At 38.3% G+C, this 15,591-nt stretch overlaps 2 protein-coding genes across 3 annotated transcripts in view; one reads left to right on the top strand and one right to left on the bottom strand.

Moving 5' to 3' along the window:
* Positions 1-444: 444 nt before the first annotated feature.
* LOC143295953 (EF-hand calcium-binding domain-containing protein 11-like) lies at positions 445-9,301 on the bottom strand. Its single transcript, XM_076607660.1, has 6 exons — positions 9,092-9,301; positions 6,427-6,522; positions 6,046-6,103; positions 3,412-3,513; positions 3,134-3,224; positions 445-783 (listed from the first exon to the last, which is right to left on the bottom strand). Exons 1-6 carry the CDS (start codon positions 9,182-9,184, stop codon positions 705-707), a joined length of 519 nt encoding a protein of 172 aa, XP_076463775.1. The 5' UTR covers positions 9,185-9,301; the 3' UTR covers positions 445-704.
* A 93-nt stretch (positions 9,302-9,394) lies between these two features.
* Positions 9,395-15,591, top strand: part of LOC143296328 (F-box only protein 11-like) — a 34,799-nt gene continuing 28,602 nt past the window's right edge. For both annotated transcript variants that reach the window (XM_076608195.1, XM_076608196.1), the window contains exons 1-3: positions 9,395-9,579; positions 13,050-13,253; positions 14,051-14,195. In XM_076608195.1, coding sequence (XP_076464310.1) covers positions 9,483-9,579; positions 13,050-13,253; positions 14,051-14,195 — 446 coding nt within the window. In that variant the 5' untranslated portion in view covers positions 9,395-9,482. The remainder of the gene's footprint in view (positions 9,580-13,049; positions 13,254-14,050; positions 14,196-15,591) is intronic.

Genomic DNA, 15,591 nt, shown 5'->3' with positions numbered 1-15,591 from the left:
TCATATCACATTTGGAAAGAAGTATTGGCAATGCAGTAATTATCACATCTGAATGAATCCCAGTTTGCTTTTATGGCAACTCCTTAAATAACACTCATAACATTTCTTCCCTCTCTGTCTCTCTCTCCCCCCTTTTCACACATTACTCATGCACACTGGAATATAATCATGTTTTCACACATTTTCATTGAACAAGGAACAGAATATAAACTGAAAATGAATTCATCTACAAAAATATATCAACTGATACTGCACACAAAATACCTGTTGCTTCTATACCAGGTTATCTATAGAAGTTACTGTGTGGTGAACTGGAAGATGTCTGTGGGACTTGGGAGTGTTCCGGAAATGGGAGTCCACAGAAAAAAATCTGACAGTTCATGCATTGAAATATTCAACCTATTCTCCTTTGAAATATCTTGCAAAGAAATCTGACAGTTCATGCATGGAAATATTCAAACCTATTCTCCTTTGAAATATCTTGCAAAGAAGAAAACAGAGCAAATACTAAAACCGTTCATATAAGCTAAGAATATTGTATAAAAATATCATTCACTAAGAAAACCCATATGAGGGCTTGAATATCACAGATGGAGTTACACCACATCATTTTTTCATGTGAAATGGAGGATGAAGAATGGAGCATGAGTGACACTCCCTCATTCCCTGGTACACAACATGGAAGACAATGGACTGAACAGATGTCAGCTCAGAGGATCGTACTTCATCATGAAGTCAAAGTCTTTGTAGCTGACTCTGCCATCCCCATCCCGATCCAGCTCCCTGGCACACAGACAAATATATACATAAAATAACCCCCCCAAAATATATATAATAATAATAATAGATAGTACTTATATGGTGCAAACTCTAATGGGCTCTTAGCACCATACATGTAAAAACACATATACAATAGTGCATAATACTACAAATTGCACATATGAACAATCACACACACACACACACACCAAAAATACCCTACACACGCACACACACGTCTGGGCACACACAAACATCCACCCACAGACACACACACACTATATGGTGACTTCAGTAGAGGGCAAAGTAGGATGGGTAGGTGGAGGAAGAATGCAGACAATTATCTATGCTTCATTACGCCCAAAGGCCTGTTTGAATAGATGGGCTTTTAAGTTTGTTTTGAAAGAGATCAGCGTTGGTAAGTGACAAAGATCCAGAGAAAGAGAATTCCACACAGAAGGTGCTTGATACTGAAACGCCCTTAGACCAAATGTCTTTGAAGAGTTTGGGGACTCGAAGGAGCTTTTCAGCAGAATACCTTAAAGAACCAAAAGGGCTGTAAGTCTAAAGGACAGTAGATAAGTATGAAAGGAGAGATCCTTCAAAGTGGTAATAAGCCATTATGGCCAGTTTGTATTGAATTCTGTACTGGATGGATAACCAATGAAGTTGACGTAAAAGTGGAGTAACATGATCCTTTTTTGGCTTTCTGAAAATGATTCTTGCAGCTTTGTTCAAAATCAGCTTATCAAATTTCACTTTTCAACTGAAAGTGCCATGTCATTAGACAAGAAGAACCTTTAGACTTTACCAGGAATATATATATATATATATATATATATATATATATATATATATATATATATATAGGCAATACATATCTATTTATCCAACCAAAGACCCTATATGGGGTCTTGGATCCAACAGAAAATTACATGTGCATTCAAAGGCTCATCACTGACATAAAGTCTCTCAGCCCACAGTCTGACATTCACATCAAATCATGAGCCAGTGAAGATTTGGTATTGAGCTGTAGCCCACAGAGACAAAAATGAATAAGAATTTTTTTTTTTATCTTGAAATGAGTTTTTAATGTATCTCATTTATATTCTAAAACATAAAATAAATAACCCATTTAGAGACAAGAATGACGGTTGAGTGCATTGTGCATCTTACTGTCACCCAGTACATCCATGGTTTGAACCCTGGCAGCACTTAATGGTTCATGAACAGCTTTTCTTCCACCCCACCCAAACTGTGCACAGATTTGTCAATACTTCATACCATTTCTGGATGCATCAATAGGCATATCAAAGATCCATGGTTTGTCTTTGGTCAACAACAGAAATATAAACACAATCAACTTGCACAATCCCTTGGAATAGAGTACTGATACTAACAGGGAGAGAAAAAAACATGTACAGCCTGTTCAAATAACTGAGTGTTTGTGGAAATTGCATGCACTGTATATGTAGTATCAATCAGCTAAAGATTTATGAACTACATTGAATAACTTGGACTTAACTAGTGCTCTCTTCCTTTTCTATAGAATACACATGTGATCACATCTACATCAAGTTAGGAATTAATAAAATTTTGCACCATACAGTCTTATTTTGGCACTGACTGTGGAAAAGCGGAATGCTCAGTCTGATACAATCTCTGTCCGATCTATAAAAATCAGCCAGAAGCACAGACATTCCAAAAAAAAAACACAGGAATAATTATGAAGATGTTTAGGGGTTTATTTATCTGTATATTTCAATGAACTGTGTACAAGCCAATAGAAAAACCCAGCAACAATGGTGTGTCTTCTTTGTCTGAGAGTAACAGTACTTATTTGTTGTTGGTTCTTCTTTCTTTTTGTCTGATTCAGATTTCTAATCCTAACACAGGATTCCTACAGATATGACCATACAAAAATCCACATTTTCCTAGACCATATTTTTACATACCAAGCACAAAATGAATTTTTTTAAAATCGTCTGCAACATGACTGACTAAACATATCAGTAGAAATCACAATATTGATGTTCAATTTTCACTTTAAAAAATTTCTTTTCTTGTTGTTGTGGAACACATTAACCTCTTTGTTGAACTGCACTGGTCAAGGGTTTTATCAAAATTCCAAGACTTTTTCAGAGCCTGAAGAACAAAACATTTCCCCCAAAATCGAATCTTGGAAATCTCTCATGTTTTCAAGACTTTTCCAGATTTCAATGACTATGTACAAACCAAGATAACAGTAATAAATAAATAAATTTTACAAATAGTAATGAAAAGGAAAATTTTATAACACAGAAAACAACAAAGAAAAAGGGTTAAAGAAAGTTTGCCATCTGGAACTATGAAGGGAGATAACTTGTATACTAACTTGAAGATGGACTCAATGCGGTGGTGTCCCATGTGAGGGGCCAGCTGAGAGAATACTTTCTTCAGATCATCGACAGTTAAGAACCCTTTGCCTGTTAAAAAAAAAGAAGAAAAGTCAGGGAAAGATTGATAAATTAGTGACTACATACAATAAACATGATCTCTCTTTGCTTTGGTGTTAAGTCAAACATTCCAAATAAATAAGTTACATCTCTCTCTCTCTCTCTCTCTCTCTATATATATATCATATGACAACAACAATAAAAGAAAAATACTTACAATGTGTATCAAAAGCCATGAATGTCTGCCGAATTTCATCATCTTCATCCCTGATGATCAATTTTGGGGTCATGGCCTCAATGAACTGACCTAGATTCAAAACTGGAAAAAAAAACAATACACAATTATTAGTAATAACCATAAATACATCGGTAGATATGGAAAATCTGTAAAGTCGTGAGCATATGTGGATGCAATCAACCACACTAATGTTCTTCTATGATTCAACATGGGCATAAAAAAAGAGCACAAGAAGACAAACAATTCTTTATTACTACCATGGCAATAAAACCTAGCTCAGAGGAATTATGATTGTTACATCATGGGTTTTTATCAGCCTGTATGGCTCCTACCCTGAGCTGAGGGCACTATGGACTCAGATGGGGAAGACTGGGACCACAACATCAAGGATACATCCAAACTCATGTACACCAAACATATTTTCATGATTTTTAACAGAAATTGAAAAATAATGAACTTGGATGTACTCTTCCAGGTCTTTGAAATCCATCCAAAGAAAAGAAACAAAAGTAAAATCAATAGGAAAGGATGAACTGCAGAAAGAATACTGTTCCCTCAGAAAATACTAAACATGTTAGTTATATCAATGTTCAACATTGGTGTTGGAACAAAATCAGGAACAAGAAAATCTACCACTTTGTCATCAACACGGACATAAACATAGGTTTGTAAAGTCTTCTGATATGGATTACTCCGAATTCCGTCTAGTGGTGTAATACCCTACTAACTGTAAACAAAACAGTTTTGTGCAGTTTTATACACGGGCATAAATACAGATTTGTAAAGACTTCCAATATGCAGATTTTAGTCCTGTGGTGTAACACTCTGCCAACTGTACGCGAAACAGTTTCATGCAGCATTTGTCAAGCACCGGCAAGTGTTCTCAGGGTTTCATGTATGGCCCTGTTTACCTCTGGAAAATACTATACTCACACTGTCACTGTAAAAAAAAAAAATCATCAGCAACTAAAACATTATTCCATAGGAGTCCAGATTCAGATATTCACCGATAACTTTGTTAGTGTGAAATATTAAAAAAACCCCACTGACATTACAATTCTTTTTTTTCTTAAGTCAAAATCAGTGTCTTAATATGTAAAGGAACTGTTTTATTGTCCCCCCTTTTTAAAAATTTTTTTATTATTAATTTTTTTTCTCTCCAGCAGATGTAGGAATATTTCATTGTGAATATGAACAAGCAGGTACTGAAGTACATTTTTTCCATCAAGAGTTAAAAAAAACAACAGAACTTAGTTCTGCAAAAACATTAGGACCCTCTCAACCCCTCAACCCCCAAATTGCACAAAGAATATCATACAAATTCTTTTTCTTTTCATTTGTGGGCTGCAACTCCCATGTTCACTCATATAAGTCATATGTACACAAGTGGGCTTTTATGTGTACGACCGTTTTTACTCCACCATGTAGGCAGCCATACTCCGTTTTTCAGGGTGAGCATGCTGGGTATGTTCTTGATTCCATAACCCACCTAACACTGACACTGATTACAGGATCTTTAACATGCGTATTTGATCTTCTGCTTGCGTATACACACGAAGAGGGTTTAGGCACAAGCAGGCCTGCACATATGTTGACCTGGAGATCAGAAAAATCTCCACCCTTTACCCACCACGCACCGTTAAGATTTGAACCCAGGACCCTAGACTGAAAGTCCAACACTTTAACCATTCAGCTATTGTGCCCGTCATCAAACAAATAATATACATACAAATATAGCTTGAAAATTATTGTTCTAAACCCTCTCATTCACCCCTTCCCACCCACCCCCACACCCCCAAAAAGTAGCAACACACCACAAAACGCATTTCAGAAATTATGAATGCAAAAAGAAGGAAGCAATTTATCCAACCACTTCACATTTTGCTGTTCAAGGAACCTTCTTGAAAAAATAATAATAAAAATCTAAAGAACCTCAACATTATAAAAACACCCACAAAGTATGTGAAAGAAGTATCTGAATCTCTAATTATTATGACAGCCACATAGGTGAGAGGGCTGACAGTCAACAGCAACACAAATAAATTGCAAAGGTTTTCTTACATTGGACATGATTCTGGAAGAAGATAATCATTGATGTCCAATCAACCATTAACAAATAAGATGCTTACAAAATTGACATCTTTCCCAAACCTTTCTACTGATTTATGCAATTCAATGTGATTCTCACACCATGACAGTCATTTCTCCTGGTAACCGTGCTCGAAGTCAAACCAAATACACTGACATCAGATTTATAAACAATGCAATCTGATACGGACTTAAAACAAAAGACCATGTAACTAAAAGGAACAACTTCTTGTTCCTTCAGCTCTATTTTTGTCTATATAAAAAAAAGTCCCCACCAACTGTGTGTAAAAACCAAAGCTATTGTCTTAGCACCCTGAACCAAATTGAACAAAATATTTGGAAATACTTTACGGGAGAGCAAACAGCTTTGAAAGCAGAATACAATTTGATAGATGTTCAAAATAATAAGCTGAAAAAACACATCTCTATACACTACCAACAGAGAAAAACAGACAGACAGAAACGGAGGAAGGCTATCAAGAAAAAGACCCCAAACCAATTATTTTACATCAGCTTATTACTCACCAGAAGTCCCATCTTCCAAAGTGTGCCCATACTTCTCCAGTATTTGATTTGCTTCATACTAAAAACACACAAAAATTCACATTTCATGTCAAACAGATAAAGGATTCTTTTTTTTTCAGAACACATAATTTATTACGTAAACCAGTATAAAATGACAATTTTAAGTTTTGACTACATGAACAACTGATTAATTATCTAACATTTAAGAAAGGTAAAATGAAAAAGAATTTATGCAACAATTGTTTCGAGTTATTAACTCAACCATATCAAACTATTTCTTTTATTATTAATAGTTTTAAAAATGAAACACTGATTAATCTGGGCTGCAAATCAACCACAAACACATAAAAGAAATAAGGAACATTTGGATCTAATACAGACCTTTGATGGCTTATATCCAAGCATAGAAATGACAGCTATTTTCAAGTCTGCCCGAGTCAAGAAATCTTTGCCACCTTCATCTGCTTCTGCAAAAATCTGCACACACACAAAAGAAATGTCCCTGATAGCAAAACTTTTATTCTGGAAATTGTCTTCAAATTCATAATGACTATACCTTGAAAAAATAAAGCCACCAGCAGAAGAAAAAACAAAAAACAAAATTAACCATAAAGTCTTAAACATGTAGAATTTCTTTGCATATGTAACTAATTTGATAAAATATCATGGACTGATAGATATCTAATGTCACAGACATATGAAATAAAATCACTTCTGTACCCAGTTCAGTTTCTTTATGAAAGGGATTTTACATGTATCCATTCACTGTTTTAAAAAAAAGTTTTTACCCTGCTGTGTAGGCAGCCATACTCTTGTTTTCAGGGGTGTGCATGCTGGGTATGTTCAGATTTCCATACCCCATTGAACACTATCACTGATCATGACAAGTATATTTGATATTCTGCACGTACAACCTGCAGGAGTTCAGGTTCAAACAAGTCTGCACATCTGTTGATCTGGGAAAATCGAAAAGAAAAATATCCACCTTCAACCCAATTCAGTTCTAAGATTCTTCATGGAGGCATTTAAGAGTGTGAACTATTGCATGTACCCTACAAATCACCTTCAACTGATGATGGAAAAGTGGATTTGATAACTAACAAAAAATAAAAGTACCTGTTGCTCTCAGCAAGACAAAGGCACGCATATTTCAAGGCACTCCAGCTTTGCACTTCCCATTAGTTTGCATACAGGCACAGAGAAACATTGAAATTTCTTTCAGAAATTGCAAAAAGTCATCTGTCATCTGGTCAATCAAACATAAGACAGACTTGATTATTAACTGATAGTTCCTTGCCTGCATTACCAATCTTTCCAATCATAGATGCAATCCAGAACTATCTATTGACAGAATTCAGACTTCAGCTGGCACATCACATAGTGTGGGACGGGGAATCTAATTCTGTCTGGCTTCTTAAAAAAACAAAACAAACAAACTTTTCAATGTAAGTGATATAGACGAAGAAAGAAAAGAAAAAAAGAAAGAAACTCCACAAAAAGCACTGTGCAGATGCTGCAATTTGTCAATGTGCCAAGATAGCTTGATGTCATGGCTGAAGTGGGTGTGGACATCAGCTGATAACAGACACTACTGAGACAGAACAACCCCAAAAGTAAATTCTATCGACCTCTGAACAAAGCCAGTTTACACAAGCAAATGTGGTAGCTAGTTTTCAATCAAGAAGTTGTAGAGAGCCTAGGTTGCTGGCTTTTGGACTGATAGCATTGTTACCGTGACAATCAAGACTGGTTTGTGACACAACACTGACGCAGATCAAAGAGGAAAAAAAGTAAAAGAAATAGCATTATGAATATAAATCATAATTGTTGTATTTGTACCATGAATGTTAATATCTCACTACTCTTCTCTTTCTGTGCCTATGTACTGTGTGTGTGTGTGTGTGTGTGTGCACGCGTGCGTGTGTGCGCGTGTGTGTGTGTATGCACACGCGAGTGAGCGAGCGAGAGAGAGAGAGAGAGAGAGAGAGATCCTGTAGTGTGGGTAATATTGTGTAATACTGATGATCCACAGGGGAAAAGGCGAGGTTTACTTTCTTCAAAATAGTTCAAATGACTGAAAATCTGCCTAGTACTACAAATATAAACAGTCTTGGCATATGAGTGGAGTGATGGCCTAGAGGTAACGCGTCCATCCCGGAAGCGAGAGAATCTGAGTGCACTGGTTTGAATCACGGTACAGTCGCCAGTGTTTTCTCCCCCTCCACTAGACCATGAGTGGTGGTCTGGACGCTAGTCATTCAGATGAGAAGATAAACCAAGTTCCCGTGTGCAGCATGCATTTTGTGCATGTAAAAGAATCCACGGCAACAAAAGGGTTGTCCCTGGCAAAAATCTGTAGAAAATTCCATTTGAATAGGAAAAACAAATTAAAAAAGACTGCAGGCAGAAAAAAATACAAAACCAGGGTGGCGCTCTCAGTGTAGTGCTCTCAGTGTAGTGATGCACTCTGCCTGGGTAGAGCAACCCAAATTTCACACAGAGAAATCTGTTGTGACAAAAATGAGTAATACAATCATACGATATATGTATATTTCACATTTGGATTTGGGTCTGCTGCTAAATTCAGCAACTGCAATCAAACGAAAAATTGTAGCAGAAACACTCAACACACGCGCACACAAACACAGAGCAGGAAAGTGAATGCACACAACGGCAAGATCACAACTGCCTGGTTAATACGTACGTGTGTGTGTGTGTGTGTGTGTGTGCTCTAGTTCTTCAGCATGTCTTTTCACTGTAGGTGATACTGGACATGTGTGAATGTGAATGCGTCGCGCGAGCGCATTCATGTTACCATGCACGTCTCTCTCGCGTGCGTGTGCGTGTGTGTGATGGCAGCGGAAGGATGGGGGGACGAGTCATGATCATTATGGAGTATCCACTTTTTGTAAAGTTTTATCTACGTCGATATAATGTCTTCTTCAGTACTAACTTTGCGATATTTGCTTTTGTTCCAATTTTTGAATAATTACAGAAACAAACAACAAAAAAAACAACCCAACATGACAATTTTCTGAAAGCTCACCTTCCTCAGCAAGTTGTGCTCTGACTTTGTGAGATTTCTTATCAGATGCGAATAACCCAAACCTGTCAGTCGAAAGCCAAGTGCTGCAGCCATTGCAGAAATGGGCAGTTTTATCTTTGGCAAGTGACACGAAACCTAAACACTTCAGTTCAGAACAACTAAAACCAAAAGCACGTCTTGACAATTGTTGCAGCCGCCATTTTCTGGAATGCAGTGAAATACTTTTGGCAACGAAAATTCTATTGGTCGCCGACCACATGTGATCTGGCTGTGTTCTCTCATTCGCTGTAGCTTCGTGGAGACTCTAGCCAAAATGGCTGCGGGTGTCTAGCTCCTTTCTTCACGAAAATTAGCTTTTTTCAAGCCCGCAGTCAAGTTTGTTTTTGTCAATATGTCCACAAGAACAACTCGTTCTACAACAATGAGAGCGAGGAACCTCAGGAAAAGACCGATTACTCGCTTGGCCCAACGGAGACGACGTTCTCGGGGTAAGAAATGCAAATTATGAAAAGTCTCCCCCGAAAATGTCAATTGACGAATTGTTTGCAATGGCTGTGAGATTTTTCATAACATTATTATTACTGAACCCTGCAAATATTTTGTATAATCATATGGTTGCCAGAATTATTTTCCTTTTGTTACATTGATATCCAATTTCAATCTGAGTGAATAAACTGCGATCAAAGGCTCATGCCGACTGGTCGAATTTTGCCATTTGTCATTCGCATTAAACTTTACCATCAACTTTCATATTAATGCAGATGCTGACAACTTGTATCATTCGGGATTATCCATGATCTGTATACTTGTCTCAAAGCAAATATTATTGTGCCTCTGATAATAGATGTGTTAAATTAACGCAGTGCAGCGTGAACGTTACAACGATTGCCTTTTTCCCTCATGACAATGAACTTAAGAATGGATTGGAATTAATATGTGAAACAGTTGCAACAACTGCAGCGATTATTGTCATTGTGGACAAGTATAATTTCCAGGAACAGTGTGAGATGCTTGGAAAATGTAATAGCTGTGCAACTGAAAAGTTTTTGTTGTTTTTTTTCCTGATAGAAAATCAACTTCAGGATACAGTGATACTAGTGAGCCATTGAGACAGTTGGACAGGATGTGTTCATGCATGCATGTTAAACTAAAGAATATTCTTTTTGTAAGCAGAGTGGAAACAGATTTATTATTTTAGCCGTCATTTCCACCATTAGTTATTTATGGTGTTCTACTTTTAAATTCAGCTTATGCATAGTGTCTTAAAAAAAAAAAGAGAGTAAAAAACAATATGAATACATTTTTAAGAAAAGGAAGAAAAAAGTATTTGAGTAATAACTAATGCATTGTTCATGCACACACACACACATACACACACACACACACACACACACACACACACACACACACACACACACACACGTGTGCACATTTACTCAGTGTATGCGTTATATGTGTAAAAAGAAAACAAAAAACAACATGATTTAGGAGCTTTAGCAGTATTGAAGCATAGTTTTTTTGCCAGTGTGTAGCATATATCTTGGGTTCTCTTGAGACCTTTCCATGGTGTGTACAGTATCAGTTTATAGAATCAGTGGATATATATATAAGAAAATTCACAGGATCCTGTACAATTTACTGACATGGAACATGTGGAACAGAAGTATTTTGGTGAGAATTGTTATACAGTCTGAATCATTGAAGGTATTATTTGGCTGCCTTGAAGTTGAACTATCCATGTTGATATCAGTCTTATGTTTCATCAGCTTAAAAAAGACAAGTTCAGAATAAGTGGATGTCTTTTTCTCTTTAAAAAAAACTAAACAACATATACTGTCTGCATAGTAATGTGTTCTTTCAGTATTACATTATCTTCAGGTTATTCTTAGAAACACGAGTGATAGATCATTACAGCTCTTGCTACTTCAAAATGTCTGTATCAATATTGACAATGATGGCAACAGCAGACTGATTTAATTTAAGGCATTGGACTTTCAATATTTGGGTCCCTGCTTAGAATCCCAATCACTGCGCCTGGTCGTTAAAGGGTGATTTTACTGATCTGTCAGGTCAGCAGATGTGCAGACCTGCTAGTGAATGAGCACCCTTCGTGTGTATTTATTGCTAGTGCCTGAACACCCTTGTGTGAATGTGAGAGTCCCAGTCCACAAACTAAGAAGAAGAAGAAGATATTGACAATGATTTGAAAACTTAAAATTTGCATGGGGTGAATGAGGATGTTTGAGAAATTGAGAACTTTGATTAAGGTTGAACTGGCAGTATAACAATTCATGATCAGAGTACTGAATCAGTGTAAGGTTTTTAGAAATTAAAATGAGAAACAAAAGTCAGAAATCAAAATCAGATATATAATCAATTTTCAGACATGACAAGCACAATAGCCAAATAGCTAAAACACTGGCCTTAGTTAAAACACTAGACTTCCAGACTTAGGATCCAAGGTTTGACCTCAGTATCAGCGTCAAGTTGATTAAGGGTGAAAATAGGTTTTTCTGATCTCCCAGATGTGCAGAACTTACAGTGCTCAATCAATCCCTTTGTGTGTAACAACACATGCAGATCTTTTTTGTTTTTAAAGATCCCACATTTCATGTCTGTTCAGTTAGTTTTGGAAGCACAGACTCAGCATACACCCTTCTGTAAAAGAAACAGTATGACTGCCAACATCATGTAGTACATAGCAGATTAAGAAACAGAATGGTCATGTATTGATAAAAGCCCATATGTACATATGATGATATGCATGTAGTGGTGGTAGTTGCAGCCCACATTGACAAAAATAAATTCTTGGTCCAAGCAGACCAAACAAAAAACAACCCCCCCCCCAAAAAAAACCCAAACAAACAAAACAAACAAAAACAAAACAAAACAAAAAACCCAATAGAAATAGAATAGGTCTTCATTACCAAGTGTAGTGGCATTACAAGAAATTGGGGTGGGGTGGGGGGTAGTACATGTGAGCTTGTGCTCACACGCACATAGAGAACACACTGATACAGTGCATCTATGCATACATGTATACCCCACACATCATATATATATATATATATATATATATATATATATATATATATGACTGGTAACTAGGTCTCCAGTATATAGCTGCTGGTCATTCATCCTTTTTAGTCTTTTATTCACTTTGGGCTGGTGCACGGCATTGAGTGATTGACCGATTTGGGGAAGGAAGTTAGGAACTATTGGCGAAATGATCAGTTTCAGTTTCTAATATTCCTGTTCCAGTGACCCAAGTGAGGCAACTCCAAAAACAAAACAAAAAAGAAAGGAAAAGAAAAAAGATTTACAGACCAGAGAATGCAAGCCACATTTGGATCTGGATGCAACTTTTATTACTGTACTCCTGAGACAGTTTTTTTTTCCAAGTCCATTAAGAAAAAAGTTGTGTTTTGAATCAATGAACAAAAAGTAACTTGTATTTTTGTGGTCAGAAAAATCTATTTGGTCATATGAGATACTAATTTTCTTTTTTTGTATAAAAACAAGTATGTACTGACAAGGTGAAGACATGCTTACAAAATAGCAGTAAGACCGTTACATGCCGAAACAGATATCATTATGTTTTTACGATCATGATAGTTCTGACAGTGAGATGTCCAGTAGCATGAAGTGGTTAGCGAAAGCAGATTATATATCAGATATAGATCTTTTGTCTTTGGTAAACTTATTCCACAGAATATATATCAGATATAGATCTTTTGTCTTTGGTAAGCTTATTCCTTTTATTGTTGTACATTTGTAAATACTTGTCATCTTCATCTGTATATATCTAATAAAGAGTGAATCACTTTCATAGTCTTGAGGAGGCATTATGCACAGATGCATAGTCATTTTATGGTCAGGTTTTACTTTTAATATTTCTTGAGTTAGGTCAATTTATCACATGCATTATTTGGAGAGAGAGAAACTGTATTTGTGGCAGACACATCTGTAGAAGATGAAAGCGACGACAGCATGGGAATGGGTGACATGCAAGAAGGCTACAACTTACGACAGACAGCACGCAGACGAACAGCTAGTGCAGATGATGCCATGCAGCAACGTTTAGGGGCCTCTGTAGCAGCCAGTCCATCAAGGAAACGTCGGAGAACACCTGCTGACGTGAACCCAGTTTTGCAACCCATAGGTAATGTACTGGAAACTGCTTATGATTCATATATTTTATTTTTGATAACCATTAAAAGATGGAATTATGATGCTGAGAAGGTACAGAATATTTGTTCAAAATTGAGACAATTTATTGATGTTAGACAATAAGGTAGGTGAAAGACTGGGAGAGGGAGAAAGTGGATTTAAGTATTATTTGATTTCAGAATTGTTCAGACACATGTTTTTTTGTAAATGAAGGAAGAAAAAATAAGGGGAGTGGGGTGGGGATGTGAACAGGGTTGACGGTTAAGTGAATCAACATATAACTTCTAATCGAAATAGCCATTAATTATGTATTGAACATTCTGTGAAGTCAGTTCTGCTCTATGGATGCAAGACATGGCGGACAACACAGACGATGCAGCAGAAGATTCAGACATTCTTCAGCACCTATCTGAGGCGCATCTACAGAATCCGATGGCAGGAGAAGATCCGAAACGAAGATCTGTGGGAGTGAGTGGGACAGGAACCACTGGCCAAGCAGATATTGCAGAGGAAGTGGGGCTGGATCAGACACACCCTCAGGAAACCAGTGTCCAGCATCACACGCCAAGCCCTGACCTGGAACCCGCAGGGAAAGAGGAAGAGAGGCCAGCCTTGCAACAGCTGGAGGCGAGACACCGAGGCAGAGCTGAAGCAGCAAGGGACCAACTTGACTGGAATGGCCAGAACAGCCCAGAACAGAGTGTGATGGTGAGGGGTCGTCGATGGCCTATGCTCCACCGGGAGCGATGGGCATAAGTAAGTATTGAACATTCATTTTGTGCGTTCCAGGAAGGATCGGTGCAAAATATTTGCAAGAAGATCTGCCAGATGAGGTGATGCTGAAGATCTTTTCTTACCTACAAGAGAATGACCTGTCCCGTGCTGCTCAGGTGTGCAAACGATTCAACAACTTGGCCAATGATACCGAACTATGGTCAGTGCATTTTGATGTTTCCTTGTATTAGCAAGCGAGAGAGAGAGAGAGAGAGAGTGCATGAAAGAGAAAGGCTGGTGGCGTAGAGGGGATAGAATGTGTTTGTCATTTTTGTTATTGTGCAGACATTTGTATTGAGGATATTGATCAACAGAGACTGTCTTTGGGCATTAGTACAGACAAATATTTGTGTTGAGATATTGGTAGGCTGATTTGGTGGTGATGTTGTTTTTATATGTTTTGGGGACATTTTGAAACTTAAACTTTTGAAACTTCTTAATCTAACCTTTTCTTATACAATGCACCTTCCTCCTTTGGTTTGGTTTCCTCTCTCAGTCTTAGTCATGTGTTTGAGCACAAGATGGTTTATGAAAATATGTGTGGTTCGTCCGTTGGGATCAACGAGGACCATCTAGTCATCCTGGAGGTGGGTGGGTTTGGGCTCTGTGGGTGCGCAGATGACTGGTCAGGCCAATCCGTGCCCGGAATGTTCTGACGCAGTGTGGACAGGGGATGGTGGCGGCTGTCGGGGACTTGCTGGCACTGCTTTTCCTGGCCTGTCTGCGTTGCTCTGCTGCAGCGATTCTGTTGGCCTCACAGGATTTGGTGCCTTTGTGGACAGCTGAACGCCACTTTGGTCTGTCCATTGCATTCAGTGCCCATGTGTCATGGCTGATGTCGAAGGCCTTCAGAGAAGCTTTCAGTGTCTTTGAAGCACTTCTTTTGGCCTCCATGGGAGCGCTTGCCGTGTTGGAGTTCGCCGTACAGCAGTTTCTTGGGGAGCCGGTGGTCTGGCATGCGAACTACATGGCCTGCCCAGCACAGCTGGGCCTGCATCAAGATGGTGTAGATGCTGGGCAAGTTTGCACGAGTGAGCACCTCTGTGTTAGGGATATTCTCTTGCCACTTTATGCCGAGAAGTTTTCTGAGGCTGGTGGTGTGGAAGTTCAGCTTTTTGGCGTGGCGTTTGTAGACCGTCCATGATTCACATCCATAGAGCAGTGTGGTGAGAACTATGGCCTTGTATACTTTGAGCTTCGTCTCCAGGGTAATGCCTCTCCTGTTCCAAACGTTCTTATGGAGTCTGCCGAAGGCAGCGCTGGCTTTGGCGAGTCTGGCATTCACCTCGTTGTCGATGACAACTGTGCGAGAGAATGTACTGCCCAGGTATGTGAACTTGTCCACCGCATTCAGTCGTTGCCCGTTGATGAAGATGTTTGGTTCAACGTAAGGCTTTCCTGGAGCTGGCTGGTGCATCACCTCAGTCTTCTTTGTGCTGATTGTGAGGCCAACGTTGTCACAGGCAGCAGAGAACTTGTCGACGCTGTGTTGCATGTCAGCTTCAGAGGCAGCATTGAGAGTGCAGTCATCAGCAAACAGGAAGTTGTTGACGGTG

This window comes from Babylonia areolata, chromosome 21 (genome assembly GCF_041734735.1).
Source record: "Babylonia areolata isolate BAREFJ2019XMU chromosome 21, ASM4173473v1, whole genome shotgun sequence".
Classification (NCBI taxonomy): Eukaryota; Metazoa; Mollusca; class Gastropoda; order Neogastropoda; family Buccinidae; genus Babylonia; species Babylonia areolata.
This window is presented reverse-complemented; position numbering and strand designations above follow the sequence as displayed.

Bases quoted from the DNA above. Each gene is read 5' to 3' on its own strand.
- LOC143295953 (XM_076607660.1), bottom strand. From the start codon at position 9,184: ATGGCTGCAGCACTTGGCTTTCGACTGACAGGTTTGGGTTATTCGCAT. The intron at 6,523-9,091 runs GTGAGCTTTCAG...GTGTGTGTGCAG, and splicing joins AGCACAACTTGCTGAGGAAG to ATTTTTGCAGAAGCAGATGA. The intron at 784-3,133 runs GTTAGTATACAA...TCTGTGTGCCAG, and splicing joins CGCATTGAGTCCATCTTCAA to GGAGCTGGATCGGGATGGGG.